Source organism: Cydia strobilella, chromosome 12, assembly GCF_947568885.1.
Source record: "Cydia strobilella chromosome 12, ilCydStro3.1, whole genome shotgun sequence".
Lineage (NCBI taxonomy): Eukaryota > Metazoa > Arthropoda > Insecta > Lepidoptera > Tortricidae > Cydia > Cydia strobilella.
The window spans coordinates 6734847-6756552 of NC_086052.1; the positions used below are offsets into that span (position 1 = coordinate 6734847).

At 36.3% G+C, this 21706-nt stretch overlaps 1 protein-coding gene across 1 annotated transcript in view; it reads left to right on the forward strand.

Annotated features, from left to right (window-relative positions):
- LOC134745854 (uncharacterized) overlaps positions 1–20770 on the forward strand; it is a 70895-nt gene extending 50125 nt beyond the window's left edge. The window contains exons 14-20 of the mRNA XM_063679946.1: positions 2498–2652; positions 4160–4266; positions 12714–12805; positions 16013–16102; positions 16512–16624; positions 17047–17180; positions 20608–20770. Coding sequence (XP_063536016.1) covers positions 2498–2652; positions 4160–4266; positions 12714–12805; positions 16013–16102; positions 16512–16624; positions 17047–17180; positions 20608–20770 — 854 coding nt within the window. The remainder of the gene's footprint in view (positions 1–2497; positions 2653–4159; positions 4267–12713; positions 12806–16012; positions 16103–16511; positions 16625–17046; positions 17181–20607) is intronic.
- Positions 20771–21706: the final 936 nt, after the last annotated feature.

Below are 21706 nucleotides of genomic sequence, written 5' to 3' on the forward strand. Positions count from 1 at the left end.
AATTTCATAGAAAATTGACGTTTAAAATAACGCACTGCGTGTTCTATCAAAATCGATGCAGACTTATCTTGGTCTAACTTTAACTTAAATTTTATAACCACTAGGTGTTGCGGCTGAGTATATCAAACGGTGGCGATTAGGTACAAAGGTTTAGACAACTGCCTAAGCGCCATTAGTACGAGTATAACTAAGTTTTGTATGGACGACGAAATGGATGGTTTACGAAACCTTTATAAGAAAAAAAATACAGATTTGTTATTTACTATCACATTAATTTAGCTTTAAGGTCATTAAAATTACAAATAACTTGTGTAACGTTTCAGAAATATATTTGATCTCCGTTTATTTATGTATTTAGAAAGTTAGTATCCATATCCATTTCTGGCAAATTAAGTACAATCGTGCCATTTTTTAGTTATACGTGCAGTACATGCACTAATAAGAGGTCTATTTAATTAAAATTACTTACATGTACAATTGTACATTGCTTTATGCATGCAATTTTGCAGCTTGCTGTACACAAACAAGTCACAGTGACAACCATTTATACAATAGAAGTATTCTGTCACAAATTATAAAGTGGCAACCCTGAGCTGTTAGGTAACGGCATGGGCAGTCGTAACGCAATATCGTGAAGGATTTATAGACGCCACATCCCAAATCCAATTCTTTGTGTCGATATTTGAACGGTTTCAGAAAAAAATCGTGTGAAATATGTACACCAATTAAAATATGTTACGCTTGGGGATTGGAATATTTTAGCAAGGCATTTAAAAAACAAGCTGTTATTCACTGGAAGTTTTATAAGTAAATTGATTGCGCTCTTTATTTAACCTTATCGCAATTATAAAGAAGCAGCTCTAACTCTCTAATACAATCTTTTTGCACAAAACTTCTCAGACTTTTGAGAACTATTGTTACCCCACTTATACAGTTTAGCGGCGATCCCAGCGGTTTACATAAGAAAACCTCCTTAAAACACATTCGCCCGCCATTAGTTGAGTCTCTTTCGTTTTTAGACTTATAATTAAGTTGAAACTCGAGTAGGGAACTTGATAAACACCCGAGTCGTTTGTAGGGACTTGTCCTTTTTTTACAATCATTTTTTTTACAGGAAAAATCATAATGACTTCATGTAAAATGTAACGTAGGTAGTTACACAAATCATACAATAACGCTTACTTTCTTTACTTTTAGTTAAATTAAACCTACAAAATTGTTGAAGGAGTCTTTATTCGATGGCTCGCGTCCTTGTGAGTTGCGTTCAAAATCACATTTAGGTTCCTTATAAGGCTCAAACTGGAGTTTCCGATTATCGGAGTTTTGTTATTATTTGAGAACAAAATATAAAGTTATTATGTAACTTTAACAATACCTTACAGACTTTGAAGAGATAACGTTTATTAAACAACTAGCTTTTTCCCGCGACTTTGTCTGCGTGGAATTAGTAATTTGGGTACCTTAATTCTTAAACAAATCTGCTTTTTAATACATCCTTTTTTTACCCCCAAATTGGTCCACACTATACATTTCCACCCCATTTTTTACACCCTTAAGGGATGATTTCGGGGATAAAATTATTCTATATCCTTTCCCACAGCTCAAACTATCCCCATACCAAGTTTCATTTAAATCGGTTCAGCGGTTATTGATTCCACCCCCCTTTTCATCCCTTTGAGGGGTGAGTTCTGGGATAAAAAGTATCCTATGTCCTTCCTCGGGACTCAAACTATCTGTATACCAAATTTCAACTAAATCGGTTCGGCGGTTTAAGCGTGAAGAGGTAACACACAGACAGACAGACAGACAGACTTTCGCATTTATAATATTAGTATGGATGGAATAGTATACTTATAGTATATTATATTATAGGTACAGTCGAAGGCAAAGATATCCATCCAGACAAATGGGTCAAAAATATGTGAACACGACTTTATTGTCTAAGGTACACATATTATTTAAACTTTGGGAATGTATATATATTTATGCCCTTGACTGTACTGTGCCCTCTCTGGTTGTCAAAGGTTGATGTTTGACAATTCAGTTACCACAAAGCCACAAATCATATTATGTCGGCGTACAACGCCCTCTTTGTTTGCTATTAGATTCAGGGGCACGTTTTTTTTCTTAGACTTTAATCAATAAAGTTAATATGGGTTTGATTTTTCTGATGAAAACTGAGGCGCTCGCTTTAAAATTAGCAAAACCAATATCTATTTCACTTTCGGATATCCGAATATGTTTTCCAATTTGGCATAAACAACTGTTATGCAAATTTCTGGTCCTGACGCCTAGATTCTATTGAAATATTACATCACCATCAAACTGGCCAGACATAGGCGACGGGAGATGGAAACATTATAAACAAATTTAAAAACCTCATCTAGTTTACGAGTTAAAATCGTCTTTATCAACACAAGTACAAAAAATTACAGCTTACAAATATTAACGTGTATCAATAACCCTATGGTAAAATTTGTTTTATTTTGAATGGCAGGAGGCGACCGATGGGCGGGCGACGTGCGATCGCCGGGCGTTGCGATTCAGTGTACCCCAGCTAAAGGAATCTGCATGGTCGGTCAGAGCGTGGACATATTTGTGCAGGTGTACGCGGACTGTTGGGGGCTATACTATGACCAGATCATGCTGATGGTAAGGTTAACTGTAGCTAATGTAATTTTTGATCTAATATTCTCCAGGTGCTCCACGGTGCAAGGCCTGTTAAGACTGAGGGCTATCAGTCCTCAAATGTGCGTTTTTCCACAAACTTTCTGCCTCTTACACATAGACAGTGTATACAAGTAATTATATACGCGCCACCGAGAGACCGGGGGTAAGAAAAAGAATATTCATATAAAATTTGAGCAGCATAGGATTTTTCCTCTTTTACTCTTATATATTTCGGTATATTTCGCCATCGCCTCCTACCTATGATGCCACCCAGTCGGTGATAAGGACAAAGCATCGCACTATTTTCTCTTTCCTCTTATAGGAATCGCAATAAGACTATCTTTCTCTATCAAAGAGTGTCAGGCCCTTGCTCTTACAGCTAAACTGTGGATTGAACGTCATGTGTGGTATTTCCATCCGGACGTTATGACCTTCAAACCTTCAAGAAAAATCTTAAAGGCCGTCCCTCCGCCCTCTGGTGTTGCGGGTGTCCATGGCATTGACACTGACAGATCCGGTCGATATAGTATCGTAGTAGCTAGGGAGCCGGCGGTGCTAAATGTGTAGTTATTCGAGTGTCGTAGAGACCTATTGGAATCGAACGTTTAGATGATAAGAAGAAAAAAAAGGTCATATAAAGTTTTCTTTTCCAGCGAGCAGGAAAGCGTCTACTTGCAGATTCTTTTAAATTTCGGGGGGTTGGTGGAGGGTTAAAAAAATCGTTAAGTAGATTGTGGATTTCGTCATTCTGGTCCAAGTTAATGCTATAATTTTTCTGTAACTTTATATTACACTTATTTGTGCGCATTTCCTTAATCTGACGGCCACAGTCAAGTTCGACGCCCGATTTTCACATTGTAACCGTCAGATTAAGGAAACGCGTACAAATAATTGTCGGATTTAGTAATAGCACAATTATAGCATTAATTTGGATTAAAATTACCAAATCCACAATCTTTTTAAAGATTTCTTGAACCCCCCACCAACCAACGGCTCAACATAGACGGCTAAAAGTGGTAAAGGTAGACTCCACGGAGCAAGATATCACTCATATCTTAATCTAACGCGCTCGAGTAACTACAAAAATCCCCTCTTGAGCTCCCCAACCATAGAGAGAATCAGGCCGATACTCATTCAGGTACGAGTATATGTGAACTGCTTTTAGTACACATTTCATTATTAAATTGTACGGATAAAAAGTACGAATAACGTTCCACAGCTAAATGCATTTGCACGCTAGCCAAGCAAACTTTTATAACAAGTAAGTTTTTAGGTCAATTATCTTTTAGGTTTATTTTTGAGTATGCTGTTATTAATGAACCCTAGAACACATTTTTAGTCGATTATATTTTAGTGAAATTTTAACCTTTAGACAGAACAGATATCGATAAACTCAATTACCGATGCTTTCCACTTTCTAAGTGTCCTCAGATAAATTTGAACCATATCCATAACAACATTACACGTATAATCTTGTTCATGTTCACAGGTGGAGCACGTAGAACCCATCGTTGTGGACGTGTGGATTGAGGTGGTTGGGCCGGTACTCCAGTTTGCTACTCACTGTACGGTGCAGGAATTTGAATCCACTATGTGGTAAGAATGGGTCTCTATTGTTTGACATAATTATTGAAAGTCATAATGTAATGATTGTCATATTATCATTAGTCATAATTTGGTTTTTGTCAGAAACGCGTAACTTTTCAGGATTGCCATAAAACAAACCTAACCTAACCTAACCTATCTATAGGATAACCAGTACCCGTACCATGAGTCACTGACAGTGTCAAAACTGACATAATAATATACTCTAAAGTCTACGTAATTTTACTTTCTATACATCTAGCTCACACTAATATGTCAGTACGAGCGAGATGCATAGAGAGTAAGTTACGTTCACGCTAGCGTTTATGACAGTTCCAAACTGATGGTAGCCGTACTGAGGAAAATCCTGAAAAGTTAACGGTTTCAGAATAATGGCTAATGATTGTAATATGATGTATTTCTGTTGCCGCTATAACAACAAATACTAAAAAATACGGAACCCTCAGTGCGCGAGTCCGACTCGCACTTGGCCGGTTTTTTTATAATTCTCATTGAGCCTTTGTAAAAAAAAAAAACTTTTATAAAAGATTTCAAACGAAAATGAAAGTAAAACGCGGCTACATTATTACGTGAAAATACTTTCTACAGACTCCTAAATCATGGAAATTGATTTGGCAATCAAATTTTATACGCAGTTCTTCTACTTCTGTCAGCGCCTTTGTAGCATTTGATGAAGGTTAAACGTTTTTAGAATAATTTCATTTTCAAACAAACATCAAAATATAAAAACAGAAATAATACTATAATAATTACTATACTGATATGTGTCTGTTATATTTATCTATATTATGTTTTGTGTTATATATGTTATGTATGTTTGTGTACGTCTATTTGTATAATCTTATTTGTTTGTATAATGTTTTTTACTGTTAATTGTGTGAAAGTAGGCTTCATAAGGTTATTGTAGCACCTACTATTTTTTGATTAAATGCTTTGTTTCCGCTACCCCAAGGTTGTCTGGAAGAGATCGCTCTTTAGCGATAAGACCGCCTGTTGTCTGCCTGTACCTTTTACTGAGGTGTGCCAATAAAGAGTATTCTATCTATCTATCTAATACTAAATTAAATTAACTAAAAATATCTACCTATATACACATATTTACAATCAATGGGAGCTTGCTCGGCGCCGGATAGTAAGGTGCCCAGAAAGCTGGTAGCATTGCCGCGCTGAATGGCGATGCCAATTCGCTGGGCAAGAAAGTAACCAGCCCTCTGATCACCCGTAGCATCAGTGAGACGCTTCGCTAGCTCCCTAAATATGAATTGCTAATCAGTCATTGAAAGGTTTGTTAAAATACCGTTGAGTATCTTTCGTTATCAAAGGAACATAAGTTAACAAAGGTTTCATTTACAGTTATAGTTCTACTGTACCGCCTCAACGTTCATGTATAAAATGAACATGAATTTTATTTTTCAATTTACGTCGACAGAAAACTTTCATCCTTTGATGTTATGCAACTTTACAATCGCTTTGCTGATTGCTTTTTTTAAATAAATTCTGAAAAATGTAAAACTAAATCTACCATTCTCGACACTCGTGTTTTAAATTTACCTTAGACATTTTCCACGCCCGCCATTTACCGATCTAATTAACAAAACATTGTACTTACTTCAATTGTAACTCCATTCTTATTATAAGACCTTGGTTTCGTGTAACGTGACTGAGTCCTCCTCCTTTCGTAATAAGTATTCTTAAGTGATGCACTCGGTACTCTTTGTTAATAACAGCCCTGACCTGACCACTACACTAATATGATACAAAAAGGCCGGATTAGGAACACCTGCTGATTATCAAGAGACTCTGGCTAATACCCTTCACATATATCTTAAATCTATCGTATCTTAAATACACAGTTAGTCGCTTAAAAGTCAATCTTTCACCTCTGAACTAAGGTTTAAATTTAAGAGACTAAAATAGGATGTTTGGGGTTTATTTCTTTCTCGACTAACGAGATCTTTGTGCGTGCGTCATGTTACCTTTTCTGGTCACCTAAAAGGGATTTAACTCATTATAGCCACGTAATAATAGACGGCAGGTCTGGTAAATGAAAAGCCTCTGGACGTAAATGCTTGAAGGCCCATGGAATAGTTGAAACGTCCGGCCTGTAATTACTGGAAACCGGAGTATTATACAATTAGGCGAAATTTGTCGTCTATTTATTTTTGTTTTGTATAAAATCTTACAATGTTTAAGAAATATCCCGGCTATTATATAGCCACTGGCAGGAGTGAATTACTCCAGTTACATTAAGTTCCCATCATTACAATTTACATCACGTGTTCCACCTTACTATAAACAAAGAGATTTATCCGTAATAGATGGATACAGTCTAAGTAAAACACGTGACTCGAAAATCAAGAAAATTTGATTCTCGATCAGATGGCGTCACTACCTTTGGCCTACTCTCAGATAGATGGCGTTGACGGTTTCGTTTGTTATTTAACAATTTTAACGCAAATCAGTAAAAGAACATGGGTCAATATAATATAAAAATTATTAATGCAAATTAAAAAAATATTTATTCATTTTTTTAATGCATTTATTTATTTAGGGATTTTTAATCTTAAGATTACGCCAGTCCCATCGTACCTCGTTCATATGTAAGTACATTTTTTGATATTTTTAGTTTTAATCGTGTGTCGATAGATGGCAGTGAATTTACCGTGGCTACAAAATTTACTATGACAGTACCGCTCTATCCTATTAGTGACAAATAATTCCTTGTATTTTATTCCAAATATGGACGAATCCGCCACTCGGTTTTGCTTGCGTGGCATGTTGCTGGACACACAATAATAAAAAACCTGCCAAGTGCCAAGCGCACCGAGGGTTCCGTACTTTTTAGTATTTGTTGTTATAGCGGCAACAGAAATACATCATCTGTGAAAATTTCAACTGTCTAGCTATCACGGTTCATGAGATACAGCCTGGTGACAGACAGACGTACAGACCGGACAGCGGAATCTTAGTATAATAGGGTCCCGTTTTTACCCTATGGGTACGGAACCCTAAAAAGACACAGTGAAGAATAAATTTCTCTATCTCCAGTATCTCCTTCGTCTGGTGTACAGCCTCTATGGCCTCGTGTATTTCAGTACTATCTTCTTAAAGTTTGAATCGTCATATTTTCTCGTCTATTAAATTTACCCGCATGTATGAGCTCTAAAGAAACTTAAAGCTGTGGGCGCTAGAGACTTGTTAAACTTTGCAGTTGGCGAAGAAATTGTCGGTAGTACAGTGTAGGGAAATCATTTCACAAGTAATTTTTGCACTGTGATTTACTTTATATAGTAGCTTTACCCTGTGCCCGTTTTACTTTTTGCGAGTTTATGGCTTCGTGCGCCTTAATGTTCTATTAATAAACAATAAATGTTTTGTTTTATTGTTTTGTTTTGTTTTATTGCTTTTATGTTGTAAAAAAAAAGTTTTATTTAAAAAAAAAGTTGTCGTATTTTTTAGGAAAGGGCGCGTTCATTGCGAAATTATATTCTTTCAAATAAAAAAAGAGTTGAGTAGCATTTTCTAGTCCATACTCCGTATAAAATTGCATTATATCTATCCATATGTCTGTATATTCGTGGCTCCAAGACTTTGACACGAGTATAGATACAATTTGGTATGAATTACATGTCAAATATTCTAAAAAAGTGGTAAAATGAATCATAAAACATTTACACCGAATGTAAACGCTTATGAGTCATATTAACACTATAAATTTTACGCTTTTACACACGTACCTACGTCGCGTAAAGACTAAAAATAAACAAGTAAAGTTGGTGATGTGTCGCTTTGTAAAGAGTTTTCATAAAAACATATAATCTGCCTTCAGAATTCGGTGGACAAAATCAGTAGGTACGTTGTGTTCCCATTACGCGGAAGCACACGTATCCTTTAGGTCTGTATTAATGAAATTTTAAATTGCTACTTCCAATAGGTAAAGGAACAGAAAGCGTCCTACGCAAACAATAGCTCTCCTAACACAAAGATAATTTAATTAACGAAGTCCAAAATCCTTTTAAACCTACAAAATTTCATAAATATTTCTAAGTTGACGATTAGGGTCGTTCAAAAAACCTTTTTTTTTTCGACGGGGCACCTCCTTATTTTGTTACACTTATTATTCTGATAAAAGACACCCAGTTTCGTAACTTTATCTCAACTACTACTACTCAACCACTTTTATTTTATTTTATGTGGTATGAAATTAAAAAAAAAAACTAACTAACTCCGCTGGCTCAGCGACCCGAAGTGAGTCTTGGCCTCCGATACGAGTTGGCGCCAACACGCCCTGTTTTGTGCGATCTCCTCCCAGTTTTCTGCTTGCAGGGCGCGTAGATCTTTCTCAACTTGGTCTCTCCAGCGGTACTTAGGACGACCTGCTGGGCGTCGACCTATGTGGCGTCCAACGTAGGCCCTTTTTGCTGCCCTATCGCCTGTCATTCTCTCGAGATGCCCAAGCCAACGGAGTCTTGCTGACTTGGTTTCGCCGATGATGTTTGGTTCAGAGACCAGGTTTTCTATCTCCTGATTTTTCCGGATTCTCCAGCTACCATCTTCTCTTTGTGTTGGCCCCAAGATCTTTCGGAATATTTTTCTTTCAGCGACAAGGAGCTGATTTTCTTCCTTCAGAGTAAGTGTCCAACATTCGCAACCATACATCAAGATCGGTCTAATAACGGTTTTGTAGACACGAATCTTGGTTTTCCGGCGCATAATCTTGGACACCAATATTTTGTGAAGGGCCGCCGCGCATCTGAGGGCACTTTGGATGCGAAGTTCAATGTCCTCTTTTCTGCAGTGTGTGTCATTAATAATGCAGCCCAGGTATTTGAAATTTTTCACTCCTTTGTACGAGACACCATCGACAACTAAGTTCTCTCTTTGCTCCAAAGTGTTCCTGCGCCTCCGCATGTGTAAATATTCCGTCTTCTCTTGGCTAATTTTGAGACCGACCGTCGAACCTTCCTCCGTCAATACCCTTGCTTTCTCCGTGACGGTTACGCTGTCCTCTCCCAGAAGAGCAAGATCATCTGCGTACCCAATGATCTTATGCAGGCCGTTTAACTCCACTCCGCCGTCCAGTATTTCTACCTTCCTGATGACGTATTCAAGTACTAGGTTAAACAGTATGGGTGACAGCGCATCTCCTTGTTTAAGACCAGTAATGACTTCAAACTCGTCCGTCAACTCTCCTCCCACTTTGACTCGCATTTGACTTGTACCCGTGGCGACCACAATCATTCTTACGAGTTTGTCTGGGATTTTAAAATTCCGGAGTATGGAGAAGAGCGCCTGCCTGTCTATACTGTCGTAAGCTTTGGCAAAGTCCACGAAGAGAGAGTGTATTTCCATCGCATATTCCCATTTCTTTTCCATGAGCTGTTTGAGGAGGAAGATTTGGTCAACTGTGCTCCGATTACGCCGAAATCCACACTGATAGTCTCCAAGGATTTGCTCTGCGTATTTCTCTAATCGGGCCAGCAGCACACACGAAAGTACTTTATACGCCGTTGGGAGTAGTGCTATTCCTCTGTAGTTAGAGCACTTCTTCTTACACCCCTTCTTGTGTACTGGACAGATGACTCCTACGTTCCATTCGGTTGGTTGTCGTTCATGTTGCCATATAAGAAGCAGGAGTTCGTAAAGACGGGATTGTATTGACCCACCTCCATACTTCCAGAGTTCACCAGCCAGTCCATCGATGCCAGGTGCTTTATTATTTTTAAGACGCATGATAGCTTTTCTAACTTCCTCAAAGCCCAGGGGTTCTTCGTTTTCGCTATCGGTGGACGGTTCACAGTCCTGTATATGATTAGCGGTTAACGGGCAATTTAGAAGATTCTGGAAATATCTCCTCCACATATTTTGAATTTCCGTAGGGTCCGATATCAGGTTTCCATCGTCGTCTTCGAGTAATTGGATGGTGGGTTGGTATCCTTTACGAATGGTTCTGATTTCTTGGTAGAATTCACGTGCGCCACTTATACGGTTCAGGGTTTCCATACCTCTCACAGTATTCTCTAAATGATGGTCATCTTGCTCTGCCAACATTTTATACTTACGCCTTTCTTCTATGACCAGATCGCATGCCTTTGTCCACCATTTTCGTCGTTTTCGAGGTTTACGCCTTCCTAGGATTTTCAGACTAGCCTCTCTTACGATATCTCTTGTCTGGTCCCATGCGGCATCAATATCCTCCAAGTTATCAAGGGATTCGAACCTGTTTCTAAGTTCCAGTCTGAACTGTTGTAGTATATTCTCGTCTTTTAGTGATGTTGTGTTAATCTGGGGCCGATCGGTTGTGTGTCTGGGTTTTCTGAGGTTTTTGATTCTGAATTTCATTTTGATACCTAGAAGGTAATGGTCGCTATCGCAATCCGCGCCTCTGAAGGTCCTGACGTCTTCTATCGTACTCTTATGTCTACTATCTATAAGAACGTGGTCAATCTAGTTGATTGTTCGTCCATCTGGTGACTTTCATGTTCCTTTGTGTATGCTTTTATGTGGGTACATAGTACTTGCAACCGCCATAGATTTGGATGCGGCAAAGCTAATCATTCTAAGACTATTGTCGTTCGTTGCTAAGTGTTTGCTATGCCTTCCGATAGTCGGTAAAAATATATCTTCATGGCCGGCTTTTGCGTTAAAATCGCCTAGGCATATCTTTACATCATACCCGGCGATTCGGTCATATAGGGTTTCGAGGTTATTGTAGAAGCTGTCCTTGATGTCCTCATCGCTTGCCTCGGTTGGTGCATATATGTTAACGAGGGTTATATTTGAAAATCGTCCTCGTAGGCGTAGGATACATAATCTATCGGACACAGCTTCGAAGCGTAGAATATTCGCAATTAAGTTTTTACTAACAATAAAACCTGTTCCATTTATGTGCTGCTCGTTGTCCATCCCGCTGTAAAATAACATAGTTCCATCATCAAGCCGGCATTCTCCTTTTCCAGGCCACCTGACTTCCTGAAGGGCCGCTATATCTATTTGATAGCGTTGCAGTTCTTTTGACACTTGGTGTAAGGCTCCCGGTCTATACAAGCTTCTTACGTTCCATGATGCTATTCGGAGTTCCGTTTGGTCACGCATTTTGTAGTTGGTGCACTTTTTCTACTTCGTATCGTATTCGTAACATTGGTTTTTTAACGTAGGAGGGTCGTCAACCCGCCGCACAACCCCCGAATTGCTGGAGGACCGCACCCTAATGTGATCTCGTCACGGTGGTGTTAAAATGCATTGAAATACATTTTAAATAAATAAATTATAAAAAATGTATCAAACTACGTGTGACGTTGACATTAGGGATATTGACATGAAATACAAATAAAAAACCGGCCAAGTGCGAGTCGGACTCGCGCACTGAGGGTTCGGTACTTTTTAGTATTTGTTGTTATAGCGGCAACAGAAATACATCATCTGTGAAAATTTCAACTGTCTAGCTATCACGGTTCATGAGATACAGCCTGGTGACAGACGGACAGACGGACAGCGGAGTCTTAGTAATAGAGGGTCCCGTTTATACCCTTGGGTACGGAACCCTAAAAAAATTAGTATTTATTTTTTAAATTTTTATTTAAGTATCTGTTTTCACTCTAAAACTTCAATGCAAAAAATAATTATTTTATTTTATTGGATTTCATACAACGTTGAAAAATTTCAGCGGTTGAGCAATGAGCACTCCCTTGTAGTTGAAACAAGGTTACAAAACTTGGCGTGTTTTATCAACATAAGTGTAATAAAATAAGGGCCAATAAATTTAATTGGAATTTCGCTCGGCATGCCGATAAACCGATTGAAATTTCAGCGTTAGCATACGTGTGGAAAAACAAATAATAGAAATATTGTCCCATTTCAATATGATTCTCCATCGCATTTGAATTTATATGTAAAGATGCGCTCTGGAGAGAGCGCAAGCATTAATTTAATACGTTTTCGATATTATAATTCAAACATCATAGACGGGAACAACGCCCCAAGGAGCGATGCGGTTTATAACGTATTGTTCGAAACTTTTGCCAGTTTATTATAATGAATAGCGCTTTTACTTTCCTGTTCAAAGTTGAAACTACTATTTAATATGATTATTCCTAGATCTTATTTCAGCAAGAATTACGTTGTTAAATACAATTTGTAACTATTTAATCTACGTTATTTTTTTAAATATTGTGCAAATCCTTGCAAAATATTAGTCAGTAGATTAGAATCTACACATTTATATAATAAATTTTGACTAAAAACTGTTTTGCTTTTTATCTATGTATGGAACCAAATTTTGACCATTTATATCTAAAACCATTTTTTTTTCGCTCAATATACATGGAGGTCAAATCGGTAGTTAAAGGTTCTCTGTTATTTATAGAGTTAGGACCAATGAAAATTGATTGTAATAATACTGTTCGGTTTAAACACACATTAATTATTTTGTTCTCTAGGTTATCAACATCGGATCCGCAGCGCACGCTGCGAGTGAAGAACACATCGCGTTCTCAGCTTACCGTACATGCTTATACACTTCTAGAACATGGTAAGAAGTAGACCCTAATTACACTTCTCCAACATGGTGAGAACTGGACCCCATATTAAAAATCACAACTAGGTACAAATAAGCCTTAACGTTCTACTGATAAACACACGCTTTCTCTCTCGCTCTACCAAATGTTTTGAGTTATACCTAGCTTCTTTTCACAGTCAATAAATAATTTGGTGTCAAGTACTTCAATGTGAAGATGAATACTAGGTTTTCAACATCATATTTTCAGTGATACTTCATATTTCATTTCTAAAACAGCTTGAATACGGAAACTTTGCAACGATATATCAATGTCAGATCCAGAGCGCACGACGCGAGGTAAGAATATATCGCGTACTCGTCATTCCTTGCAGACTATTATTGTATTCACAACGTCAAATTTCTAGCATTACTTTATTCAGCCATTGAAAATAATAAATGGAACAGTAATTAACTATGAAAAGATGCACTCGAAAATCCAGCGACGTCAATGCAGCGGTGTAAAATGTAGACAATTTAATTTTAATTTGGAAAATTACACACTGTACACAGACTTATTTTTAATTTAAAAACATGCCGTCTTTCAATATCATTTTTGTTTGGCATTACTGATGCTGACTTGATAATGTTGATGGGTGATGTGATCAGAGTGACAGAGTGATGTCCTTATGACGTTTGAACAACACTCTGTGCAAACTTCAGCAGTGTGGACTAGCGCCAGCGTAAACGTAGTTTTAGTGTTAAATTGTCTAGACAAGAACTGCCAAAGTACATTTTCTGATATGAAGCAGGGTATTACAAAAGGAAGAGTTGTCTCTGGAGTCTCTCAACTTCAGACACTAGATAGTTGAAACTTGTTTATTAATGAAATGACGCATGAGGGACTTATCTAGAACCGAAACATGAAGCAGCTTCAAGCAGGTTGAATTTATTTGATGTAATGTTTTAAATCGTAATAAAACCGTAATAAATTATGAGAAGGCAAAAATTGTTGTTAGTTTTTTATTATAATTCCATTCTTATTGCCTTTAAAAACGGCCATGTTACATCTACGGGCAAGACCTAGTAACAGTAGTAGTAGTTGGTAATGAATGGTTATTATGACTCTGAAGACGTAAGCTTATTAATGAATAAATGTTTCTTTATGCAAGTAGTGACCGTAAAAAGTTGGCGAGTTTTTTATACATTTCATATGAAGCTTTGACAGTTAAAAGGCAAACATATACTAGTACTTGTTGTTGTTGGCGACTTCGTCTTTGTAGATATCGTTAAGTTTTTTCAGCACCATTTAGCTACGTACGAGGATAAGCTCTGCAATATTTGAAAAATATGTTTCTAATTCCGAGGTCCTACGTTCAACCGATTCTTATCTGCCAGTGTTAAAGTAAAATAAATAATATTATAGGACAGTTTTACACAGATTGACCTAGTTCCAAAGTAAGGTTAATAAGACTTGTTTTGTGGGTACAAGACGACAACATATAAATTAACGTTATATATATATATATATATATACATGCATACAAATACATACACAGAAAACATGCATAACTCAAGAACAAACATTTGTGATACACACACAAATACGGCTAGTGTAAATGATAGAATTACTTAGCAACAGTTTGTAGTTAGGTTAGTGAGAAATAAATAACTTGTTTTTAATTTGGACATACCCACGTGTTTATAAGTATACAACTTTATAAGCGTGTTCGTATGCCTATTTTTATATGTAATTCTCGTAAAACATGTTCTAGTTTTTATTAATTTTATCGTGGTCAACGGGTCACCCGTTGACCACCAACGCTGTAAAGAGTTCGAAACGTCGGGATGTATTATAAATTCAATATACGCGATATAATCCGTTTTCATAGTTTTATTTCATGAGTAACTATCGCGGTAACCGAAGACAATATTAATTTTATAATTTGTTATAAAATTTTATATTTTATCTTGTATTTTCTCTATTTTAACTGAACTGTTAAATTTCTTTTGAAGAAATAAATTACTTTAACTACAAATAAATGCCCTTAGCAAGATTTGAACCCAGGACTCCTTCGAAGGCAGGGTTACTACCGACTAGGCTTGAAGGCCGTCAGGCACATAGTAAATACACTATTTTTTTATGGTTTCGTCCGCTCGAATAAACGTTCCGCCTTTTATAACTAAGATTTTTTTGAATACTTGCCAAGGCATTCAATAATAATAGTGTCAAATTTGCAAGAAAAAAGTTATTTTAACTTATGGTAGCATGTTAAAGTCACATTTAGTTAAAGTCAGACCCTATTTGTTAAAGTAAGAACTGAATTTATTGAAATTAAATTCGATTTTGCTTGTTAGATAAAAAAGCCGATTAAGTAAGGTTATAAAAGAATCTAAAAGGGTCAAATTGGCTTTTCGTGCCTACCTTTAGATTTATTTACGAATACATGAATTTGATACCTACACATAAATTTATTATTATTGTATACTCACGTAGTCGGCAAAGGTATTTTTTTGATATTGGTTACTGAGAATTTTATGAATTCATATTCAATAAATCCGAAGACCCTATCCAATATTTCAGATATAGCCCATCCAATATTTAATGCGAGTATTGTAGCTATTAAAATTAAATAATCAAACATAATAATGTTTTTAATACATAATTATAATTACCAAAGTTAAATATAACGTTTGTGTTTAGCATTTTCACGACGCACTTGACTGTTTTCATTATCTTAACATTACAAGGCGTTTCATTCAATTAGGCTTTTTCCATTCTGGACATTTTATAATAACTTTAAATATGGTGATTTTTTACGTAGTAGGTACCTAAGTTAAGCAAATAACTTCGTTACTAAGAATTGAAAAAAGCTTAATTGAAACTAAAGTCTTAACGATTTCGGATGAATTAAAACTAAATATATAGACCTAAAAATACTTTTTAGATCTTTGAAAAACTTATTGAAAAAACCCGAATTAAGTTGCTAAAGCGAAAAATCAGAAATTATTCAATTACAATCTACTAATTTTATTAATAACAAATTATAAACTGTAAACACAAATCAAAAATATTTAATAAAATAATTTGATTTGTTCCCAAAGTTGTTTATTAATAACACCCAAGTTAAAAACTTTTTGTTTGGTACTGACCCTTATTTTATTTTATTGAACATGATTGAAAATATTAATTTACGTAGAAATTTACTTCAATAACTATTTGTCATGTATTTTTTTTTTCAGAACACTTTCAAGACACTTTGTCCTTCCGACTGTACATGCGGTTCACGGATAATTTGAAGCCCATCTGTCCTTGTTCCAAAAATGCTTCTAGTAAGTATTATCTGAAAAATATATTTGATAGGCATATAAAAGAAAAAAGAAATCGAACCAGCGTCTTCTGCATATCAAATTATTTTTATAATTAATTTAGCTAAGGAATTGCCCGCCCAGCGTGATATTAATATTTAGGGGCGAGCAGTGACGCCATTTTATGAACACAAAGCGGTAATTCCTATGCCGGCCGAGGTGTGTATTTTTCTCAAAAAAGCCAATAATTCACCGCCTAACATGCGCTCACATTGCCGATGCCGGTCTAGATTGCCAATGTTGTAAGTAAATCCGTTGCTGACGAGCAACATGATATTCGGCAGCTTTTCAAGCATATAAAAGAAAAAAAGATTTAATAGTCTTGAAATATTGTAATTAATTTGTTATTAAATTAGAATACTTTGTCTACCAGGCGATTCTTTAGCTACTAACGAGGAATCTTCCACGTTTTCGGACAAAATGGATACTGGTATTGAGGTATACTTAGCAGAAGACTACGGACTACAGGTCAAGGAATATTATAAGGTATGATCAGATATTCCTTTGAATGCATTGGTAAGTTGAAAATGGAATCAAATTTGAAAACAATATAATATAAGGCAAGCTAAAAAAATTCGGCATATCATAGAATTTTACAAAATGATTTCTTCTTTCGCATCTATCTACTGTAACTTATGGATCAAATAAGAGCTCCACAGTTGGAATCTATGTTATTTCTTCAACGTGTAGCAAAAGCGGGCAAAATGCAACTTAGTGAAACATAAAAACGAATTCCATGGGAAAATTAAAAAAAAACGAAGGCAGGTAGAATATGGACTGACGACGTTTCGTTTATACAAAGGTAATAATATAATAATGTAGTGGTTTGAAAATCGGCTCTTAGCATTTTTAAGTTTTATTTAATAATTTCGGAATTTTGTGTTACTAGTTTTGTCTGTTTAATGCAGGTGGAGCCACAGGTTTGTTCAGTGGCGCCTGGAGAATGGAAGGAGTGGCGTGTGAGTTTGAGCCCCTTGATAGGGGGTGAGACTGCGCCACCTGGAATGGTGTTGCTAAGAACTATTCCAGTTGACGACCGAGGGTAAGGTTCCACTTTGCATGGCAAACATCATCTCACTCACCATTAACCCACATGAGCCGAAAGAGGCACAGGACAGGTAGAAGGGGTACATAGGTAAGGCCTGCCTCCTTTTCCTGACCCTCATCCCTACAACGATCGACTGTGCGACGTGTGATCCATTTATCGACGTACGTTGTTGGAGGCTTTCCAAGCCGTATCTTCCGTAACATGGCCATCAAAAATAAGTAACGTATTGTGTCAACTGCCATTTAACTATTTTAGTGTCAAAACAGCCAAATTGCCAATTGTAAATGCCAGCTTCGTGTAGTTAATTCTTTCGCTTTATTATTTTCGAAAAGTATGCATTCGTGGTTAGAATATTGATTTAAAAAAAATTAACGACGTATACGGACTTTATTATTTTATCGTAAAGCGTAGCGGGAATAATTTAGGTGCTTAAATAAATTGGCAAATATCATTGTTTTTTTTTCTAAATACTAGTTTTTTTAATTTCATTCATTCGCTGCATTATCTTCGAAGGGTATATGTAGAAGGGTTAGAATTTTGATGGAGGTACGTTTTAAATGAAAGAAGGCAGAGACTACATTTTATTAGGATTTACGATAAGAAAAATATTCTATAACGTTTCTCTTTGCGCTATACGAAACTTCAAACCTAATAAGATAAACCACTCTGGATTTCTCGTTTCATTTCGCTTTCACAGTTGCACTTTGCCTTCGCTTCAAGCGATTCAAATATTTTAAAATCTCCCGACTTTTCCTTCTTTGCTTTTCAGTTTTAGTTTTATCGCAGTTCCAATTTTGCGATAAGATGTTTGATTCTGTTTGTGACTGGCTGAATTTTATATTATTAGACCTCCCTAAAGAGATTATTCTGTGGTAAATGGGAAAACTAGTAAACTAATTTAATATACAAATAATAAATCGCAAGACGATGAATACGTAGCATTTACACTAAGAAAAATTTACAATTTAATTAATACAAGGACAAAATTGAAATAATTACATTATAATTATTTTTATTAATTTAAATAAATAGTAAATGAAACACATGAACATGACATAAACCATAACCCTCGTTCTAAAGAACCCTTGCCGCCAACTCACAGAACATTTTGGATTTTACCGGGTTTAACTAAAAAATATACACAACAGAGACACAGTAGGGATAAAATTTTGTAAAAAGGCAAACTCATTCACAGAAATCAACAATCACAAAAAAGGGATCAATTTACTATTATCATACATACATACAAGTCACACTATGTATTAATTTATAAACTGAAATAGTTATAATATACTAAAGAAAAAGTGACCAATCCATCACTCTCCTCCGGCCGCGGCCACTGGAGACTTTCATCAAGCTTAAATAATACTGCCATAAGAGTATACAATTTATTGACTAACGAAATTAAAAGTATAGCAGATTTTAAAACTTTTGACAAAGCAGTTAAAGAATATTTCTTGAGCCGTCCTTTTTATTCCATAAATGAATACTATGATAAGTTTTTTGACCAATGTACCTGACATCTCTTTTACTACTAATCTAAAGCATTTTGTTCTTCTATAATAATTTGATATTTGATTTGACATTATTATTGTTTTTTTTATTTTACATAGTTTTTATTATTTGTGATCCTTGTATTAATGTTTTATTCTTTAAACTTACCTGTCTAATTTTAAGATGTGTGTGTGTATTGAAATAAAACTATGAAAACGGATTATATCGCGTATATTGAATTTATAATACATCCCGACGTTTCGAACTCTTTACAGCGTTCGTGGTCAACGGGTGACTGAGGAAAAATTACAAAATGCAAAAATACCCACATACTAAAATAATGAACAATCATAGACTACAAACTTTAAGGCTGGTTGTACATGCAAAATCGGTTCATAAGGCTAGTTATACACTATAATTATTTTTCAAGTAAAGATATATATATATATACGCGATAAAAATAAACTATGCCGGCTCCAACCCTACACCACGGACCCGAGAAGATTTAATTCCCTCCTAAATTGTAGGAGGGTATCCCAATATGGGACCGGCAACAAACTCGGCGGGACACATCTTTTCAAAACATCAGAATGTCCAGCATCATCCAACACTACGGTCTCACAGTCTATGTCTCGCTTGCTCCTTTATCAGGTGGACTACAGGATCCCAAGCTGGTGGTAGAGAAAAGCCATCTTCCCTATTAAAGTTTGGATATTTCTTAATCTCAATGGCCTCGCGCAGCATTCTGGGTATGTAACGCTTCTCCTTGGCAAGAACCAGAGGCTTATCAAACTTGATTGAGTGATTGGCTTTATCCATGATCTTGGCTTTATCTTGAAGCGTGCTTCTATAAAAACATATTTCAAGCCAATGAAGAAGATGTCACAATTCCTGAGGCCTGTAAAATGCAATACCCCTCTACAGACTGCAGGAGTGTACAGGCTGGACTGTGAGTGTGGCCTATCATATGTCGGGCAGACGAAACGGAGCATTTCCACTCGGGTGAAGGAACACATAGCTGATGTCAAGCACCGTCGACCTAGGTCTGCTGTCTGTGAGCATGTCATGGATAAAGCCAATCACTCAATCAAGTTTGATAAGCCTCTGGTTCTTGCCAAGGAGAAGCGTTACATACCCAGAATGCTGCGCGAGGCCATTGAGATTAAGAAATATCCAAACTTTAATAGGGAAGATGGCTTTTCTCTACCACCAGCTTGGGATCCTGTAGTCCACCTGATAAAGGAGCAAGCGAGACATAGACTGTGAGACCGTAGTGTTGGATGATGCTGGACATTCTGATGTTTTGAAAAGATGTGTCCCGCCGAGTTTGTTGCCGGTCCCATATTGGGATACCCTCCTACAATTTAGGAGGGAATTAAATCTTCTCGGGTCCGTGGTGTAGGGTTGGAGCCGGCATAGTTTATTTTTATCGCGTATATATATATATATCTTTACTTGAAAAATAATTATAGTGTATAACTAGCCTTATGAACCGATTTTGCATGTACAACCAGCCTTAAAGTTTGTAGTCTATGATTGTTCATTATTTTAGTATGTGGGTATTTTTGCATTTTGTAATTTTTCCTCAGTCACCCGTTGACCACGAACGCTGTAAAGAGTTCGAAACGTCGGGATGTATTATAAATTCAATATACGCGATATAATCCGTTTTCATAGTTTTATTTCATGAGTAACTATCGCGGTAACCGAAGACAATATTGTGTGTGTATTATTATTTCTAATATGTATTGTTGTGATCTATTTTTTTTTTTTTTTTTTATTGTATTTGCATGCATTTTTATGTGTTTGACGCAAATAAATAAATGAAATGAAATGAAATGAAAAATTAGTAATTGACACTTTTTCAGTTTATAAAAATGAGGAATACCTAGGTAATAATAATTTTGCTCTCTTACCCTTGTCACAGGAACTACTGGTTCCGCTGGGAGCCAGCACCAGCGCGGGTGGGCGTCCGACAAGCGCCGCGTGCGGCTGTCCTACGTCTGTCGTGCAGCGAGGTGCGCGCGCATATGTGCGCGCTAGAACTACATTACAATGAAATTGCTAGGCAAGTCTTTAGTATTAGATAACTATTGGTTCCTGCAGGAACTAGCAGATTAAGCGTGCGACATGCGCTGCGTGTGTCAGTTCTTCGTTTGTAGTGCATGGGGGTGTGTTAAAACTAAAACATTATATTACTACATTTATTATAATTAATATTATTTAATAGGCGAGTTTTATAAACAGAAACTACTGGATTCGGTGAGAGCGCCTCTTCTGCTAGAACTATATTACATTGTGCTGCTTATTACGCAACGACTAGTTATTTTATGAACCGATCAAATCCCGGGAATCTATTTAAATGCTACCAATGGACTTATAATCTGATATGCACGGGAAAGACATTGAGATTGAATCCTAGGAATGGGGTGAATAGAGCACTCCGCTTTTATTAACAGCTAGGCAATGTCGTCAAAAGCCACGTTTGACTTTGAGTCACGGCACGTACTCAGCTATAGACGCCAACGCTCTTACCAGCATAGTACGAGGCGTCCCTAAGTGCATCTGTAAAGGCTGATAAGATTGATTTGCCTGTATTATAAGTAGGTAGATTCATTTTATAATAAGGAGATTTTTATGAAAGATTCACATTAACACTAAATATCATGATTTATTTTAGCATGCTGCCTAATATAGTTTTTTTTTTATACTTAAGCTTCATAATTAAGATTCAGATTTCAGATTATTTATTTGTTTTTTACGTATAAAAGTACATGAAAGTGCAGTGTTAAAATCTATACTCTAAAATACAAGTGTTGTTTATTGTGAATATTGTAAGGTTATGTTAGTTAGTTCATCCTGTTTAAATACTTCCTTATTATAAGATGTATAAGAGTTCAATGACTTCCTTCAAAATGTCCCCTTATCAATCGTAGCTTGACAATAACTATAACACACTACTTTTCGTGCTTTCAACCACTCCCTATAAAGTCAGTTGCAATAACTCATATTGGCCTAAATACTGG